Source organism: Rana temporaria, chromosome 3 (genome assembly GCF_905171775.1).
Source record: "Rana temporaria chromosome 3, aRanTem1.1, whole genome shotgun sequence".
Taxonomy (NCBI): domain Eukaryota; kingdom Metazoa; phylum Chordata; class Amphibia; order Anura; family Ranidae; genus Rana; species Rana temporaria.
Window position 1 is genome coordinate 464324425 of NC_053491.1, and position 17399 is coordinate 464341823.

A 17399-nucleotide genomic window follows, 5' to 3' on the forward strand; every position below is an offset into this window, starting at 1 on the left:
TTATATTTCTTTTGCCTATAGTTACAGTTAGGCTTTGAAAAAAATGTTTGTACCGACTGTACATTATAAGAAGCGTCTGATACATTATTATCCACACAACATCATGAACTATTACTACATAATAATTAATTTTACATAAGTTACCCAAATGTCAACATGTCCTTTGATACTGGCAGCTATGGGAAAAAAGATAATTAAGTATTGATAGTAATAATATCCTAGGAGATTTTAAAACAATTTACATCATTTAATCAGATTCAGTCTTATATTCCCTTCAGTCTAATTACCTGAAGTATATAAAATACCTGTCAGCTACGCTTTGCTGTGGTGCTGCCATGCAACTTGCAAGTGATTGCGTATGTGATACCTGCTTGTAATGAAGTCTTGCCTGATAGCTGTTGGCATCTGAAAAAGCAAGAGACAAAAGTGCCTCATTTTGGGGGTCACTGGTGCTCTCCATCCTCCCGGAGCTAATTTCTCCATCAATCAAAGTAACTATCAGAGTCTTCAAACAAGCGCCTACCATTTAAACTTTAAAGCTTATTTAAGGTAGACAGCTCACATCACATTCATGGAAGTCTGTTATCCATGAAAAGTCTGGTTGTCCAATTCTTTGTTTTAGCACTTTCTACGTCTTCATCTCCACTTTCTTCTTTTTTCTCACAATGAACAACTTAAGATAATCTTTAGTTTTGAGACCAATGAAGGCCAAAACATTACAATATTGAAATCAATTGCTTCTCTTGTTATATTCAATTTGGTATTTTTTAATACATAAGGTCGTCTATATAATGCCAATATAATGATTAAGGTTTTCTCTTGCATGTAATATTGGTGGAACTGCCAAATCTTCCCTTGTATGTTACACTGGAAAAACCTAAAACAACTCCTCTTGTCCAAGACAGAGACAGAATGCCTTATGTGTAACACTAATAAAAGAAAGACAGTCTTGTGTTGGGTTTGACACTGATATCTTAAGACCTCCTTACATTTACAATTTAACTAAAGAAGGTCTTCTCCAAAACATTAAGGTCTTTGCTTGTGCTGAAGGTTTCCATCTATAAATAAATAGGTCTGCAGATGGATATAGTATCTGGAGCTTCATTGTAGAAAATAAATATAATAGTTTTCTTCTATGCACATTACTAGCAGGTAACAGAAGGTATAGCATACTTCATTTTGAAAAGGCAGCTACATGGCCTACGGAGTAGAGATGTTTTTCAGCTACAATGACATGACCGGGTTGTGCAGTACTATTTTCCTGCTGTTCTGTAAAACTTGGGTGTTTTATGTCGTTTTTGTGGATGTCTTTGACTGTCTGGAACCCATGCGTGGTTGCCACTTGCCGGCTGTTCCTATCTATGGGTACCTGAGGCAGCCAGGAGATCTGGTGATTGGAGGAACTTTCCCTGTTCATGTGGACAGAAGCTACACTGAAAACACATTTACCAGCAAGCCAGAGGACCTCAAATGCAAGCTGTAAGTCTATGTAACTTTTATAACGAAATAAATTATTGCTAAGTGAAGCATTAAATAAATAAATAAATAAATACAATAGGTATGAAGCCACTAGTGGAACAAGTCTTTCCTTTTAGTTAAGTATAGGTCCTTATGATTGGCCAAGTACATTTACAGCATCCTGGCAGAAGCAACATATGAAAATGGTGCAAACAAGTCTGCGTCCTATGGAGGAAAAATAAACAATTGTGTATGAACAACCAAATGTTGTCCACCAATAATTATACTTTAAATATATGTGTAGTGTTCACTGCTTCCTGACAATTCCTGGCAGAACTATACAAGCATGAAATGTGTTGTTTTAGCTTAGCCAGTTGGCTTACACCATATCAACTGTGGGTATGGAGTTGGGTTGATGGGATTGTACTGTGTTTTTTATTTTGTTTGTTTATTTTTTTGTGGTTGAACTGGATGGACTTGTGTCTTTTTTCAACCTGACTAACTATGTAACTATATAACTATATCAAGCTTTGACAAGGGGCCCTCTCTAGACCACTGCAACTCTTTGGCCCTGTACACACGATCAGTCCAAACTGATGAAAACTGACTGAAGTTCAGTTTCATCGGTCCAAACCGACCGTGTGTGGGCCCCATCAGTCCGTTATCCTTCGTTCCAGAAATTAAGAACTTGCTTTAAAATTGAACTGATGGACTGGTAACCGATAGGTCAAAACCGATGGTTAGTACAGAAAACCATCGGTTCCAAACCCGGGCATGCTCAGAATCAAGTCGACGCATGCTTGAAAGCATTGAACTTCGTTTTTTTCAGCACGTCGTGTTTTACGTCACCGCGTTGGACTCGATCGGTTTTTGAACTGGTGGTGTGTAGGCACATCAGACCATCAGTCAGCTTCATCGGTTAACCGATGAAACTGAACTTCAGTCCGTTTTCATCAGTTTGGACTGATTGTGTGTACGCGGCCTTTGTGTTTTACACTGACATCTTTCATTGAGTCAGTTCGACCCATTAACATCAAGTTTGAATTTCAAACTATTCTATACTCTTCATAATGGCGGATGATTCATGATGATCAGCTATAAATGTGCAAATCCAATCTATGAGCTGGAACATCCTATATCCATTGGATCCTTTATGCCATTTGGATTTTATAAGTAATGAATTTCCATTTTGTTGGAAAATATGGTCACTGACTATTATAGCCAGATTGTGAGAGAGGTGGACGTTTGAGTTTTAATAGTATGAGTGTGTTTGTGAGATGTGGTACCAATTTTTTATTACATGCAGCATCTCACAAAAGTGAGTACACCCCTCACATTTTTGTAAGTATTTTATTATATCCAACCAGCGTCTAAATAATGTATTAATAAAGAAAGAAGTCCAGTGACTAAATAAGTGAACAAAATCCAACGGTGATTTTTAAAATAGGAGATCCACCACCACTTATGACAAAGGGCTTCCCGGATGGATTGGACCCAGAAGGGCGTATACCCACTAGGCCAATCAAACTTGTATAGATGATACACTGAAAGATGTCTCACAATCTGGTATTCTTGATAAAAACCTCAGACAGACAATTCAGGAGTTCATGCCAAGCAGTAGTATACAGCAAATCCCAAAGGGGGGCATATCAGATATCCAAACGTTAGGTATGAAAAATAAAAAATTGGAGAGCACATAGCATAATTCCGTATAAACAACACAAAATTTATTTAAAAGAGAAAAACTCACATTTTGCAGTGATAAAACAAGCTCATAAAATTAGGGTAGCAATAACAACAGCAGTCCTTCCCGACATGTTTCGTTACAAAAAGAACTTCATCTGGGGTGATGAAGTTCTTTTTTTTTTTTTTTTTTCCTGGGCAATATAAAATTCCATGCATTCTATAAAATAAATACAGTGGAACCTCGGATTACGATCATAATCCGTTCCAGGAGTATGCTCATAATCCAAAGTACTCGCATATCAAAGCGAGTTTCCCCATTCAAGTCGATAGAAACGAAAATAATTTGTTCCGCATTGACTTCAATGGGATGCAATACCACATGTGGCCAGAAGCGGGGGGGGGACAGAGAGCCTCGGAAACGTCCAAAAAGACCCGAGGACACTTCGGGCTGAACTCGGCAAACCTCGGAAGGACTTCCTACCCAAGATTTGCCAAGGTCAGCCGTGCTGTCCTCGGGCCTTTAATGCATTTCCGAATGGTGCCGAGCGGCTATGATCAGCGACGTTCGGCTCTGCTCGGTGCCCCCTACCTCAGGCCAAAATTGGTACTGCACACCGCTTTGGCCTAAATCGTACTCGTTTTGCAAGACAACACTCGCAAACCAAGTAAACGATTTTTAAAACTACAGTGCTCGTATTGCGAAACGCTCGTTAACCACGTTACTCGCAATCTGAGGTTCCACTGTAATCTGTTAACAAAAACTTCTATTGCCCCATGTGTTGTATATTATAGTCACATGTTCAGAAATGGTACTAATGTGCATAAGTTGGAGTAATCTGGACATTGACTAACTAACCTTTTTTGGATGCTTTACTCTCTACACTAGCCTTGAACTTGATAATTACCAGAGCATGCAAGCCATGATATACGCCATAGAGGAAATTAACAAGAATCCAGACCTTCTTCCCAATATCACCCTGGGCTACCAGATCTTCGACACTTGTACTGTACTCAGACGGGCAGTAGAAGGAACTTTGTGGATGTTATCCGGAGGAAAAGAAAGCATTCCAAATTATCAGTGTGAACAAACAGGCACGTTTGCTGGTATCGTTGGTGACTCTGGGTCTACACGCTCCATTCTAATGGCACACATTTTAGGTCTTTATAGATATCCACAGGTACAAAATAATACTTTCCGTTAAGCCTCCCATCCGCAGACCCTCACAATCAACGGGCAAGGGTAGTGGGGATAAGGCCCTTGTCTCCATCAACATGGGGACAAATTTCTTTGGGGGGGACCTCAAAGCACCCTCCCCATGTTGAGGGCATGTGACCTGATAAGGTTCAGGAGGGGGTGCTCTCTGGTCTCCCTCCCCTTTTCCTGTGGCCTGCCAGGTTGCATGCTCAGATAAGGGTCTGGTATGGATTTTAGGGGGACCCCCACGCCATTAAAAAAATAAAAATTGGTCTGGTATGATATCCATACCAGACCTGAAGGGCCTGATATTGAACTGGGGGGGACCCAAGGCTGTTTTTTTTTCAATGATTCTTTATGTATATTGCCGGGATACAGCAATCATTACAGCTGCAAGCAATTTTAAATGACATTTTCCCCTGTAGAAATCTCATTTTACTTGGTACTGTTATAAACATGGGAAAGATGCGCTACTTTACAGACAGACTAAGGGGAACCCCAGGCACAATATTTAAAGGAATACTTCATTTTTATTGTTTTACTTATTAAAATCACTGCTCCTGAATAAACAAGCATTTTAAAAAACTTTTTTTTTTGCATTAATACATGTCCCCTGGGGCAGTACCCGGGACCCCGTACACTTTTTATGGCAATAACTTGCATATAAGCCTTTAAAATTAACACTTTTGATTTTTTCACATTCGTGTCCCATAGACTTTAACGGTGTTTGCATGTTCACATAAATTTTGTGTCTGTTCGCATTTTCTGTTCTGAACATAATGCCCATCGATGAAATTGAGTTTGACACCCCTGCATTAGACTATTCCATGTCATGTAAATGCAAGCCAATTTATCTAGGAAGCCTCCACCCCATGATTTCAAAACATGCTGTGGGATCCACAGATTTTAAAGAATTCTGCAGTGAGACATGGCAATGTCACCCTTGCCTAGGACAGCCCACTTATTAAGGTAGTGATGGGCTTTTCAAGAAACATGATCCTCTTTAACATACATTAAATTCTATACATGCATAGGTGGAAGCAAATTACCATGGACCAAAGTTTACTTATTTATCCAGTATGTCTAATAGAGTTCCTGTAATGTTTTTTTAATCCACAGATAAGCTACCTCTCAACCAGCCCAACTCTCAGCAACAGAAAAGTCTTTCCTTCTTTCTTTCGTACCATACCTAGTGATGTTTTTCAGTCCCAAGGTCTTGCTAACCTAATTCTGTATTTTGGTTGGTCATGGGTTGGCTTTCTAGCAAGCGATACTGACTATGGTCAACTAAGTCTCCAGGTGGTAAAGCAGGAATTAATCAATGCTGGTGCATGTGTAGCTTTCATCGAAACAATTATGACCGGCCAGGCCGACAGGAATGCTCCACACATTACCAAAGTTATTAAGGGGTCAACAGCCAAAGTTGTGGCAGTGTTATCCTCCAACTCAGACTTTTTACCAATTGTAGAAGAGTTAACAAGACAGAATGTGACTGATCGAATCTGGATAGCCAGTGAATCATGGTCAACCTCTGCTCTTCTTTCTAAAGAAAAGTATTGGCAAGTGTTGATGGGCACTCTTGGGTTTGCAGCCCATGGAGGACAGTTGCCAGGATTTATGGAGTATCTTAACAGCCTATACCCATCAAAAGCTCCAAATAATTATTTTATAGTAGAGTTTTGGGAGCAAATGTTTTCTTGCAGATGGACTAACCACCTGAATTCAAATGATGGGACAATTAAAAACACTGCACATGACTGCACTGGAGAAGAAAATCTGGAGAAGCCAATAGTGAAAGTTGATTTTGGAATAACCTTCAATGTCTACACTGCAGTTTATGCATTTGCATGGGCCTTACACAGTCTAATTCAATGCCAGCCAGGAAGAGGCCCATTTCATAGTGAATGTGCAAACATTTTGTCATTTGACCCTCGGCAAGTACGTTACTTGAATTTTTCACAAAGTCAATTGATTATATGTATTGTTTGATTTGTTTTAAATCCATCTCTTCTTAATGTTCTTTTCCAGCTTCTCCATTACATTAAACGAACAAGATTTCAGACTAAAGACAAGACAAACATATTTTTTGATGACAATGGGGATCCTCCAGCCCTTTATGATATTGTGAACTGGCAGATAAGTTCTACTGGGTCCTTGGAGCAAGTTATAGTAGGAAGATATGACTCCAGCTTCATGGATGGCAACACCATGAGTCTAGACCATGCTGGCATTGTATGGGTTAATAACAAAACAATGGTACGATTGCACCAAATGAAAATAGATTCAAGATGTATCTTCTTTTAGGAAGCTTACCATTTTTTGTTTCACTGTCTATATAGTTTATAAAATACAAAGTATAAACTGTGTATATCTATCCCTGCCCTTGAGGAACTTCTAATATGCTGTCACCACCACAGTCATATAGTGTGGTCAAATACAGTGGATGGTTTAGAACATGGGAACAATACAAGGGTTACAAGATGGTTTCTCACTGCTGTATTTGGCAAAATTAGCTTTTTCCTAGATGTCTGAATAGATGGAGAGGGTATGTAGGGCATTGGCTGGCATCATTATGGACTGTGTGTTTATGACATTTTGGTTTCTCACATACACAGTGAGGGTCCCAAGGATTTATGGCTAATGTGGAGAAAACAAACATTTCTCATAATTAGATCTGGTCTGGGTTCTGGAGTCTGAATGCTTTAACAAGCTATGGGTGGGATAAAACTTCCATTCCTAGGTCCACATCTTACCTGGTAGCCCTATTGTTAGTATCAGCTTTCCAAAGGCATATTTCTCTCCTTCACCCTAGAATAGTTGAAGCAGTTAAAGCTGTAAAGGGTGGGCCAACTCAAAATGGAACCCTAAGGACTAAGACTGGGATGCCACTAAAGTTCATATGCATGTAAGGGCAGGTGTCCCAATACTTTTGGAAATATAGTGCATATATATCATATATATATATATATATATATATATATATATATATATATATATATATATATATATATATGTCGTGGAAAGGCCTATGGCAAGGAGTGGGCACAATTTGGCAGAGGCTGTTAGCTTTAGCAATGGGTTGTTGTCCTATCCAAGAGGAAGTGTGGCGAAAGCTTGAGCAATTTGGCGCCAACAGTTGGCCAGTCGGAAGCCCCTTTTGTCCATGCACAGAATGAAATTTTGCTCTAATGCCAGCCCCACCAGCTGCTTATACTTATAATGATTTTTTTATTCACTCACCTGACATTCTGTTCAGCTGCTGGGAAGAAATAAAATACGCCAAGGAATGGAGGAGCATGTGAATCAGTCCATGTAACAGCTATGGGCCATTCAACAAACACCAGTGCTCTCACATTTGGAAAGTCCATTGCTCGGTGTAAAACATCTCAACTGGTAGCTTACGCGTGTGCTGCTGGGGAGGCCTATTTAAAGCGGGAGTTCACCCATTTATTAAATTTTTTTTTCTCCCCTTAGATTCCTGCTCGTTCGGTCTAGGGGAATCGGCTATTTGTATTAAAATATGAGCAGTACTTACCCGTTTTCGAGATGCATCTTCTTCCGTCGCTTCCGGGTATGGGTCTTCGGGAGCGGGCGTTCCTTCTTGATTGACAGTCTTCCGAGAGGCTTCCGACGGTCGCATCCATCGCGTCACTCGTAGCCGAAAGAAGCCGAACGTCGGTGCAGCTCTATACTGCGCCTGCGCACCGACGTTCGGCTTCTTTCGGAAAATCGTGACGCGATGGATGCGACCGCCGGAAGCCTCTCGGAAGACTGTCAATCAAGAAGGAACGCCCATTCCCGCAGCCCATACCCGGAAGCGACGGAGAGGATGCATCTCGTAAACGGGTAAGTACTGCACATATTTTAAAACAAATAGCCGATTCCCCTAGAGAAAACGAGCAGGAATCTAAGGGGAAAAAGTGCACTCTAAGGGTGAACCCCCGCTTTAAAGTGAACCTGTTGCATTGGCAAAATATAGCTTTACCTAAACAACAAGTAAAAAAAAAAAAATAGAGGTTGGCTGTTCACCTGAACAGACAACACTTTGGAAGCTGCAAACAAAGCTGGATCCCAACTTGATGGTTACACAAAACACAATCCTTTATACTGGAACACTAGCCACCAGTCTGAACTCTACATTGTTTATTGGTCATCCTTTTTTACTAAAATTACCACCTAACCTGAGTTTTCCTAAGATCTAGTTATACTACACAAAACTGTCCATGTTTTCTCAAAAGTGGCATGGGGGTTGAATGGTTACCATTCTTGCTTTGAGGTGTTTACATCCTCCGTTCCATTCTCACTTTAGGCTACGCTAAACCTGCTTCATCATAAACCATGCAGGTCAGCAAACGTGTCTTAAAGACGGGCTTCAGGCTCCCCCCAAAATTTAAGTCAGCAGCTACAAACACTGTAGCTGCTGACTTTTAATATAAGGACACTTACCTGTCTAGGGATTCAGCGATGTCCTCACCCAAAACAATTCTTCAATCAGCTTTGGGTGCAGGTGCCACCATCTCAAGTAAGGGAAACAGAAAGTGAAGCCTTGAGGCCTCACGGCCGGTTTCCTACTGCATATGCCCAAGCCACACTGCGCCGTGTGAATAGTTCTGTAGTCCTTTGGGACCTGTGAAGAACTTTTACTAAAACATGATAACTATTTATTTATGTTGAATGGCAGGGTCTACTTACATGTTGGCAATCAGATTCTGCTGCATTTTAAAGCCTCTGTTTTCTAATTCCCGTATGTATATTCTATTTATTTTCATTAAGGTTCCACAATCAAAGTGCAGTTCTAGCTGTTCTCCAGGATTTATGAAGGTGACTATTCCTGGAAAGCCTGTCTGCTGTTTCCAGTGTGTACAGTGTCCTCAGGGACACATTTCCAATGAAACAGGTGCTTTATAATATTATGTTTAAATTTCTATACTCACACTGAATTTTTTACAATACTGACACAAGCATTTTTTTTCTAGATGCTGTGAATTGCCACCCTTGCCCCTGGGATATGTGGCCCAATCTCCAACAAGTCGCATGTTTGCCAAGGACCATTGAGTTCCTCTCCTACAGTGAAGCGCTTGGCATTAACTTGGCTACCATTTCCATATTTTCCTCTGTTGTCCCACTTGGAATTTTGGGAGTTTTCATCTATTATAGGACCACACCAATTGTGCGAGCCAACAACTGGTCTTTAAGCTGTCTTCTACTCATATCTTTGTGTCTCTGCTTCCTTTGCTCATTGGCGTTTATTGGATACCCGCAACTTAATAAGTGCGTTCTCCGCCAGGTTACATTTGGTTTGGTCTTTTCATTGTGTATCTCTTGTGTTCTTGCCAAAACTATTACAGTCGTCATTGCCTTCAAAGCCACCAAGCCAGGAAGTCAGTTAAGAAAGTTTACTGGTGTACGAGTATCCTACTCACTCATTGTCTTTTGTTTACTAATCCAAGTATCCATCTGTGTGACTTGGCTTTCCTCTTCACCTCCTTTTCCAGAGTTTGACTCTAACACTAAGTCAGGGGTGATTATTTTGAGCTGCAATGAAGGTTCTCCTACAGCATTCTGGTTCATGTTAGGATACCTTGGTCTCCTAGCCACCATCAGTTTTATTGTTGCGTTCTTGGCTAGAAGATTACCTGACAGCTTCAATGAGGCAAAGTTTATTACCTTTAGCATGTTGGCTTTCCTCAGTGTTTGGATATCCTACATCCCAGCCTCTCTCAGCTCACGGGGGAAATATATTGTAGCCACAGAGATCTTTGCCATTTTATCTTCTAGCTGGGCTCTTGTAGTTTGTATTTTCCTGCCAAAATGTTTCATCATATTGTTTCGACCTGATATGAACTCTAAAGGACTATTGATGAGGAAAAACTGTGGCTGAAAATGTAGGCATCTATCTTGTGCAGGACTACAGTTATGTAATCATAGAACTGTTTTTAGCCCCCCTTAGGGGGCTGCTGGATTTTGGGTCCACCTATTTCTGCACAGCCAAGCAAATTTAATTTTCCAACTTCCACACAGAGTCAGTATCCAATCCATGAGCTTGTTTTTGTTGTTTTATTGAGGGAAAGCCAACTTGGATGGGGATGAGGGGATGCCCAACTTGACTTGGTAGCACAACTTGAGGACAAACTTCTTTCGCTATGTACACAAAAATGCATATTCTGGACTGTACTCCTTCCGGAATGATATCAATTGCTAATGGATTGGTAGCAAAGTTTCCTCTTTCAGAAGCACTATGTCCCCTTGGTGAAACTCTGAAGCCCCATACACACATCAGATATCCTGCAGGTTTTTCTCTTCGGGTTTACCAAAACCATGTAGTGCAAAGGCCTGCCTGATTGCATACAAATTGAAAACTCTTAAAGGGTTTGTAAAGGTAAAAAAATGTTTCCCTAAATAGCTTCCTTTACCTTAGTGCAGTCCTCCTTCACTTACCTCATCCTTCCATTTTGCTTTTAAATGTCCTTATTTCTTCTGAGAAATCCTCACTTCCTGTTCTTCTGTCTGTAACTACACACAGTAATGCAAGGCTTTCTCCCTGGTGTGGAGTGTCATGCTTGCCCCCTCCCTTGAGGGGGGAGGGGGCGAGCAGGAGAGTCAGGACGCCCACTAACACACAGCTTCTTTCTCTATCTGCAAGGTAGGTAAAGGAAGCTATTTAGAGAAGAAAAAAATACTTTTACAACCCCTTTAAGGTTTGACCTCATATTAGATGGTTTTGGTAAACCCGAAGAGAAAAACCTGCAGGAAAACTGATATTGTGTATGGGGCTTTAAAGTCCCAAACTTGCAAAAAATAGCAATCCACATGGCTGACTTGAAAAGTGTCCAACAGCAAGGGATTTGGGTTAGCTTGTGACACTGTCCCATAAAGGCTTGCTAAATATTGCAGCTGGCATCCTTCTCCTTTGTAAGCCCTGGGGGTGTAGGTAGAGGTACTCACACTGTCCCTTTGAATTCTACTACCTAAGACTGCTGTTCAGGCAACCTGCTGGACAGATCTTCTCATGCTAGGCAGGGTGTCTCCTGGATGAGACTTAAGGGTGGTGAAGGTCCCTCTCTTCAGCTTCTTCTCCTCAGCTCCAGCCTAGAGTCAGAGCTCCCCCCAGCCACGGGGTCCCCTCCCACATCTCACAATCCTCAGTACTCCATTTTCCACCTCACAATAACAATTCAACTGGCCAGGCTGTTTAAATATTCAGACACTGCCGTTTTCCCTCCACCCACTTGCTTCTAGAAGTTTCCTTGGACCTCCAGAACCAGGGGGGAGGCAATAGAGACCTGGTCTGATAAACCTTCCAGCCCAACCTTAATCTGAACCCACAACAATTACCCAGACTCACTTAACTACCGTGAGTCAGCATAATTTTACCTAACCAAACTGTACACTAGAGGGCTACATATACCCCCTAAAAAAAAGAGGCCCTGTCCTCATGGGCTGAAAAATGGCTCCTGGTCCCAGGAGCAAGTGCATTCCATAAAAAAAAGGGATGGGGAAAAAGAACAATTTTTTTACAAATAAATAGTATCAAAAATATATGTAGCGCCTGGTTACTTTCCAGAACCGGTGCTAGGTTAAATTTAGAGGGGGTCAGAGATTAAGGTAACTCTGACCATGTTAATTTGGTTAAATTTAGGCCTCTGTCTCAGCTTTGGCTTTGCTGTGGGCTCATTCTGTTGTGTCTGGGGTGCTGATCACACCCCAGGTCGGTAGGTGGCATCAGTGGAGTCAAGGAATGGGTGCTCTTACCCAGTAGCCTATCAGGAGGAGTTTGCCGCGCTGTGCATGCTGGAGGAGGGTATTTATGAGGCAGACGCCATTTTCCTGTGTCTTCTCCTCGTGTGGCACCCACCTTTAGGGTAGCCACTTCATGCCGCCCCGGCAAATGGCCTACCGGGCAATGGATCTGCCGCTTGGGGGCTCAGTAGTCAACTGGGTCCCACCTAAGGAGGTCCTGGGCTGTCCGTCCTGTTGGAGGGAGCTGTATGGTGGAGAGTCCGCCTGAGGAGTACCAAGAAAGGCTGGTGTTCCAATAGGGGCCTGACCATCCATCGGGGACAAGGGGAACCGGACACTGAGAGGCTGGATGTTGGCCACCTGTCAGTCAGTACAATAATTTAAAACTACCTGAAGGAGATCCAGGTGTCAAGTTTGCTAAGGAGGATTATCTCCGCTGTTTCAACCATATGGAGGGTCTGTGGCAGAGACTTTTTTTACCAAGTTCCGAGTGACATTCTGGCTGCCAGGCTTGTGAGAGAGGCCTTTCCAGGTGCACTACACCCACTCAGGCTGGAGTGGTGAAAAAAAAATATTGTTAGGAGCAGGACTGTTTCCCTATTGCTCACACCTGAATCTGCTATCTCCACTTTCGCTAAACCTCTATTCTTCACCAAGTTTTAATGTTTTTACCCGGCTGGGTAATAAAGAGCACAGAAAAAGAGTCGTGTGGACATTCCGTTACTGTAACTTTCACCAAATACCCCTAAACAGCGGAGGAACACGAGGTAACATGCCACCTGAAACAAACCAGTAGCTCCTCCTATACATAGGTACAGCAGCAAAGGGGTAGCATATACAGTATACCATAACCTATACAGCTCCCTGCAGCTAGCAAAAAAAACCTACACAAGCAAACATATACACAAAGCAATAACTTCAGGGGGAGCACCACCACTAAGGAGGGAGCCCTCTTCCTATATTTCGATCAAGGAAAGGAATGTTCATATGTGAATCCTGTAATAAAGGCAAACAACTAGACTTACTGGCTAGATTAACTAAGTTATTCTGCCAGCAGGGGGTCTTAGACCTGTTGACAAAAAGAACAAGGCGCTTCAACAATTTGCAATAGTCTTTTAGGCAATGTTAAGGAGGAGCCCCTCCACAACAGCAAACAGCATTGCAGCTAGTGTCCTATGCCTCACCCCCACACCTTCTGGATTGAACACACAACTTGCAGAAGGGCGGAAGGCATAAATCCGGCCTAGTCCACAAAAAAAGGAAAAGGGTGGCACAAATCTCAGGCTCAGTGCTGTATCTTCTTCATGAGTGTCCCTCCAGTCCCACTCTTCCTCTGACTCACTGACCAAGGACCACTCATCACAGTCCCCATCCATGGGCTCAAACTCTGCCTGCAGTCTGGGTGACCCCCAATCGATCTCACCACCACTGCCACTCCCCACTGGCTAACCTGAAGATGAGTTGTCATGATCTGGCTTCTTCCCAGTGGGGCTGACATGGTGGACTTCAGCAGCTGGCCTCAGGGAGCCAATTACACAAGCAGATTATGGGATTTTGGCAGGGAGTTCTGCATAATAACTATTTACAGGAGGTATTGAAGGGAAAGGCATTGGGACTTTAATTGAAACAGAACGCTTGGGCAGAATGAATCAATCAATATAGTAAAAATTATAAAGTATTTATTAAAGACATGCTAGGGCACAGTGCAATGTAGGAAGACCAAGTAAATCAATACATAAATTACAATGTATAATAGAAGCATGATTGGTAAATAATATAGAATTCTAATAGAAACACAATAAACAGTAACACATGATAAACAATGAAACTAGCAATATGACCAAGAATGACAAATAACCATAATAAATAATAAAATGCATTGAATGATTCAGACAACATCAAGCCCATGGTAATATATATAATCACTGTGACATGACAGCTGTATTATATGCTTGACACGTTTCGTGGAATAACTCCACTCATCAGGAGTGGCTAATGACTGCGGATACCTACAATAAATAGTAAGGGACTAATTAATGGTAATTAATTAGAGAGGTAAGAGAGGGAACACAACACAGTGATCCTATCAGTCTTACCTATGGGTATTTGATAAAACTATGTAAACAGTAGCAAGCTTGATGAAAGGCATTTAGGGGCTGAGAGAAGCGGCTAGCGAGCGCCCCCCCCTGAGCCATACCAGGCCGCATGCCCTCAATATGGGGAGGGTTGGGTGCTGGGGGGCGCCCTGCGGCCCCACCACCCCAAAGTACCTTGTCCCCATGTTGATAAGGACAGGGCCTCTTCCCGACAACCCTGGCCGTTGGTTGTCGGGGTCTGCGGGCGGGGGGCTTATCGGAATCTGAGAGCCCCCTTTAATAGGGGGGCCCCCAGATACCGGCCCCCCACCCTAGGTGAATGAATATGGGGTACATCTTACCCCTACCCATTCACCTGGAGGCAAAGTGTCAATAAAATAACAACACAGGGTTTTAAAATAATTTATTAGTCAGCTCCAGGGGTCTTCTCCGCTCTCCGGGGGTCTTCTCCACTCTCCGGGGGGTCTTCTTCCATCTTCTCTGCTCTCCGGTGTCGTCTCGGCGCTCCACGGTTCATCTCCCGCTCGCTCTCCGGTGCCTTCTTCGGGGCTGGCGGACGTTATCTTATTTTTAGCTCTCTTACTAGCGGTGGCGCTGCCCGCTCTTCTTTGCCGTCTTCTGTCTTCTTCTTTTCTTCTTATGTTGACGCAAGGATTCCCCCCTGCTGTAATGCCGGGTGCGCGGCTCGCACCAATTTATATAGGCCTCTTATGACGTCACAGTCCCATCATGCTCTGGGACCCACGGATCTGGGGGCCCCCTATCTGGGGGCCGGTATCTGGGGGCCCCCTTATTAAAGAGGGCTCCCAGATTCTGATAAGCCCCCCACCCGCAGACCCCGACAACCAACGGCCAGGGTTGTCGGGAAGAGGCCCTGTCCTTATCATGTTGAGGGCATGCGGTCTGGTACGGCTCAGGAGGGGGGGCTCTCGCTCGTCCCCACTCCTTTCCTGACCGGCCGGGCGGCGTGCATGGATACGGGTCTGGTATGGATTGTAGGGGAACCCCCATGCCGTTTTTTCGGTGTAGGGGGGTCTCCTTACAATCCATACCAGACCTAAGGGCCTGGTATGCCCCTGGGGGGGAACCCATGCCAGTTTTTTATTTAAAATTTGGCGTGGAGTTCCCCCTTATGATTCATACCAAACGCTGTGGCTAGAATTGGCGGGAATCCAAGACGGATCCCCGTCGCTGCTATGACACGCTCGCTGGAATGTGCTTTTCCTATTCCAGCGAGTGCGAGATGTCTGCACCATGTCGCTGAGAATCAGCGCGATGTCGCCGTGCTGGAAACACATTCTCGGCGACAGGTACTGTAATTAACAATGCACCTAATAAATACAGTGCACTGTTTAAAATTGTATGCTCCATTACATCGCCTAGTCAGTGTGCACCGTCCATATCGGCCTCGTTAAAACTTTGTACAGATTTACATGAAACATTTATTGGAAAAATTTAAAAAATCCATAATATATCAGCCTCATCTAGTTATCAACCATTACATGATCCTACCAACATCAATATGCCTCTATTGGACAAATTTAAACTTGTATCTATATTAGACATTTTAAAGATCATGAACAGCCTAAAAGCCTCAACATATTTAGATGATATATGCCCAGCGTGGTTTTATAAAAAACATGCTGTGACCTTGACGGCTGATATCACAATGCTAGTTAATAAATGCCTTGCAATTGGCCTTATGCCTACTCAATTGAAACATGCCATCATTTCACCGCTGTTGAAGAAAGCAGGCTTAGATCCTGCCGACCTAAATAATTTTAGGCCGATAACCTCGATACCATTCCTGGCCAAGATCCTCGAGCGTGTGGTCTTTGATCAGCTAAATAAACAATCTTTTCCACGACACCCAATCGGGATTTAGGCTGGGTCAAGGCACAAAAGTATGTGCGTTAGCCATGCGTAAAAGACTCCTTATGATTAAGGACGCTGGAGGATCAGCTGCATTGGTGTTACTAGACCCCTCGACGGCGTTCAATACGATCGACCACGACATCCTGACGAATCGCATGGAATTCCTGTTCGGAATAAAAGGCAAATTGCTGAACTGGCTAAAGTCCTTTCTTTCAAATCGCACACATGTAGTTCGTTTAGGAGATTATAGATCTCTCCCTTGCCATCTACGTTGTGGAGTTCCTCAAGGCAGTGCCATCTCACCACTGGCCTTTAACTGTTACATGTGGCCACTGCCAGAAATTATAACGAAATATGGCTTGGAGGCTCAAATATACGCAAATGACACATAAATACAGGTAGATATGGCTAGCGATACAGATATGCAATTGAAACTCCAACTTTGTTTACCCGAAATACATCAATGGATGCTTTCTAGTAGACTTGGTATTAACACTGTTAAGACTTGGTAAAATTACACCTATATCACCAATTTCAAACTGGCCCATATCATTTGTCACTATTCCAATGCCTGCCAAAAACATCAAGGCCCAGATTCTCAAAGGGCTTACGACGGCGCAACGCCATGTACGCCGTCGTAAGTCCTAATCTGGGCCGTCGTATCTATGCGACTGATTCTTAGAATCAGTTACGCATAGACATCCATTAGATCCGACAGGCGTAAGGCTCTTACGCTGTCGGATCTTAAAATGCAATTTTTTTTTTGTCCGCTAGGTGTCGCCTCCGTCGTTTTCCCCGTCGAGTATGCAAATTAGCTAGATACACGAATTCCCGAACGTATGCGCGGCCGACGCAGTGAAGTTACGACGTTTACGTTAGGTTTTTCCGGCGTAAAGTTGCCCCTGCTATATGAGGGGCAACCAATGTTAAGTATGGCCATCGTTCCCACATCGAAATTTATAAATTTACGTTGTTTGCGTAAGTCATCCGTGAATGGGGCTGGACGCCATTTATGTTCACGTCAAAACCAATGACGTCCTTGCGACGTCATTTGGAGCAATGCACCCTGGGATATTTTTCGGACGGCGCATGCGCAGTACGTTCGGCGCGGGAACGCGCTTAATTTAAATGCTACATGCCCCCTACCCGCCAAATTTGAATTAGGCGGGCTTGCGCCAGGTGATTTACGCTACGCCGCCACAACTTTACAAGCAAGTGCTTTGTGAATAAAGCACTTGCCTGTAAAACTTGCGGCGGCGTAGCGTAAATGAGATACGTTACGCCCACCAACATTTACGCCATTCTATGAGAATCTGCCCCCAAGAACTTAGGTGTCTGGTTCGACTCGG

The 17399-nt window shown here is 43.1% G+C and overlaps 1 protein-coding gene across 1 annotated transcript; it reads left to right on the plus strand.

Annotated features, from left to right (window-relative positions):
* Positions 1-3919: 3919 nt before the first annotated feature.
* Positions 3920-10621, plus strand: LOC120930613 (extracellular calcium-sensing receptor-like). Its single transcript, XM_040341788.1, has 5 exons — positions 3920-4322; positions 5447-6277; positions 6368-6595; positions 9113-9236; positions 9316-10621. The coding sequence occupies exons 1-5, from the start codon at positions 4056-4058 to the stop codon at positions 10218-10220; spliced, it is 2355 nt and encodes a 784-aa protein (XP_040197722.1). The 5' UTR covers positions 3920-4055; the 3' UTR covers positions 10221-10621.
* Positions 10622-17399: the final 6778 nt, after the last annotated feature.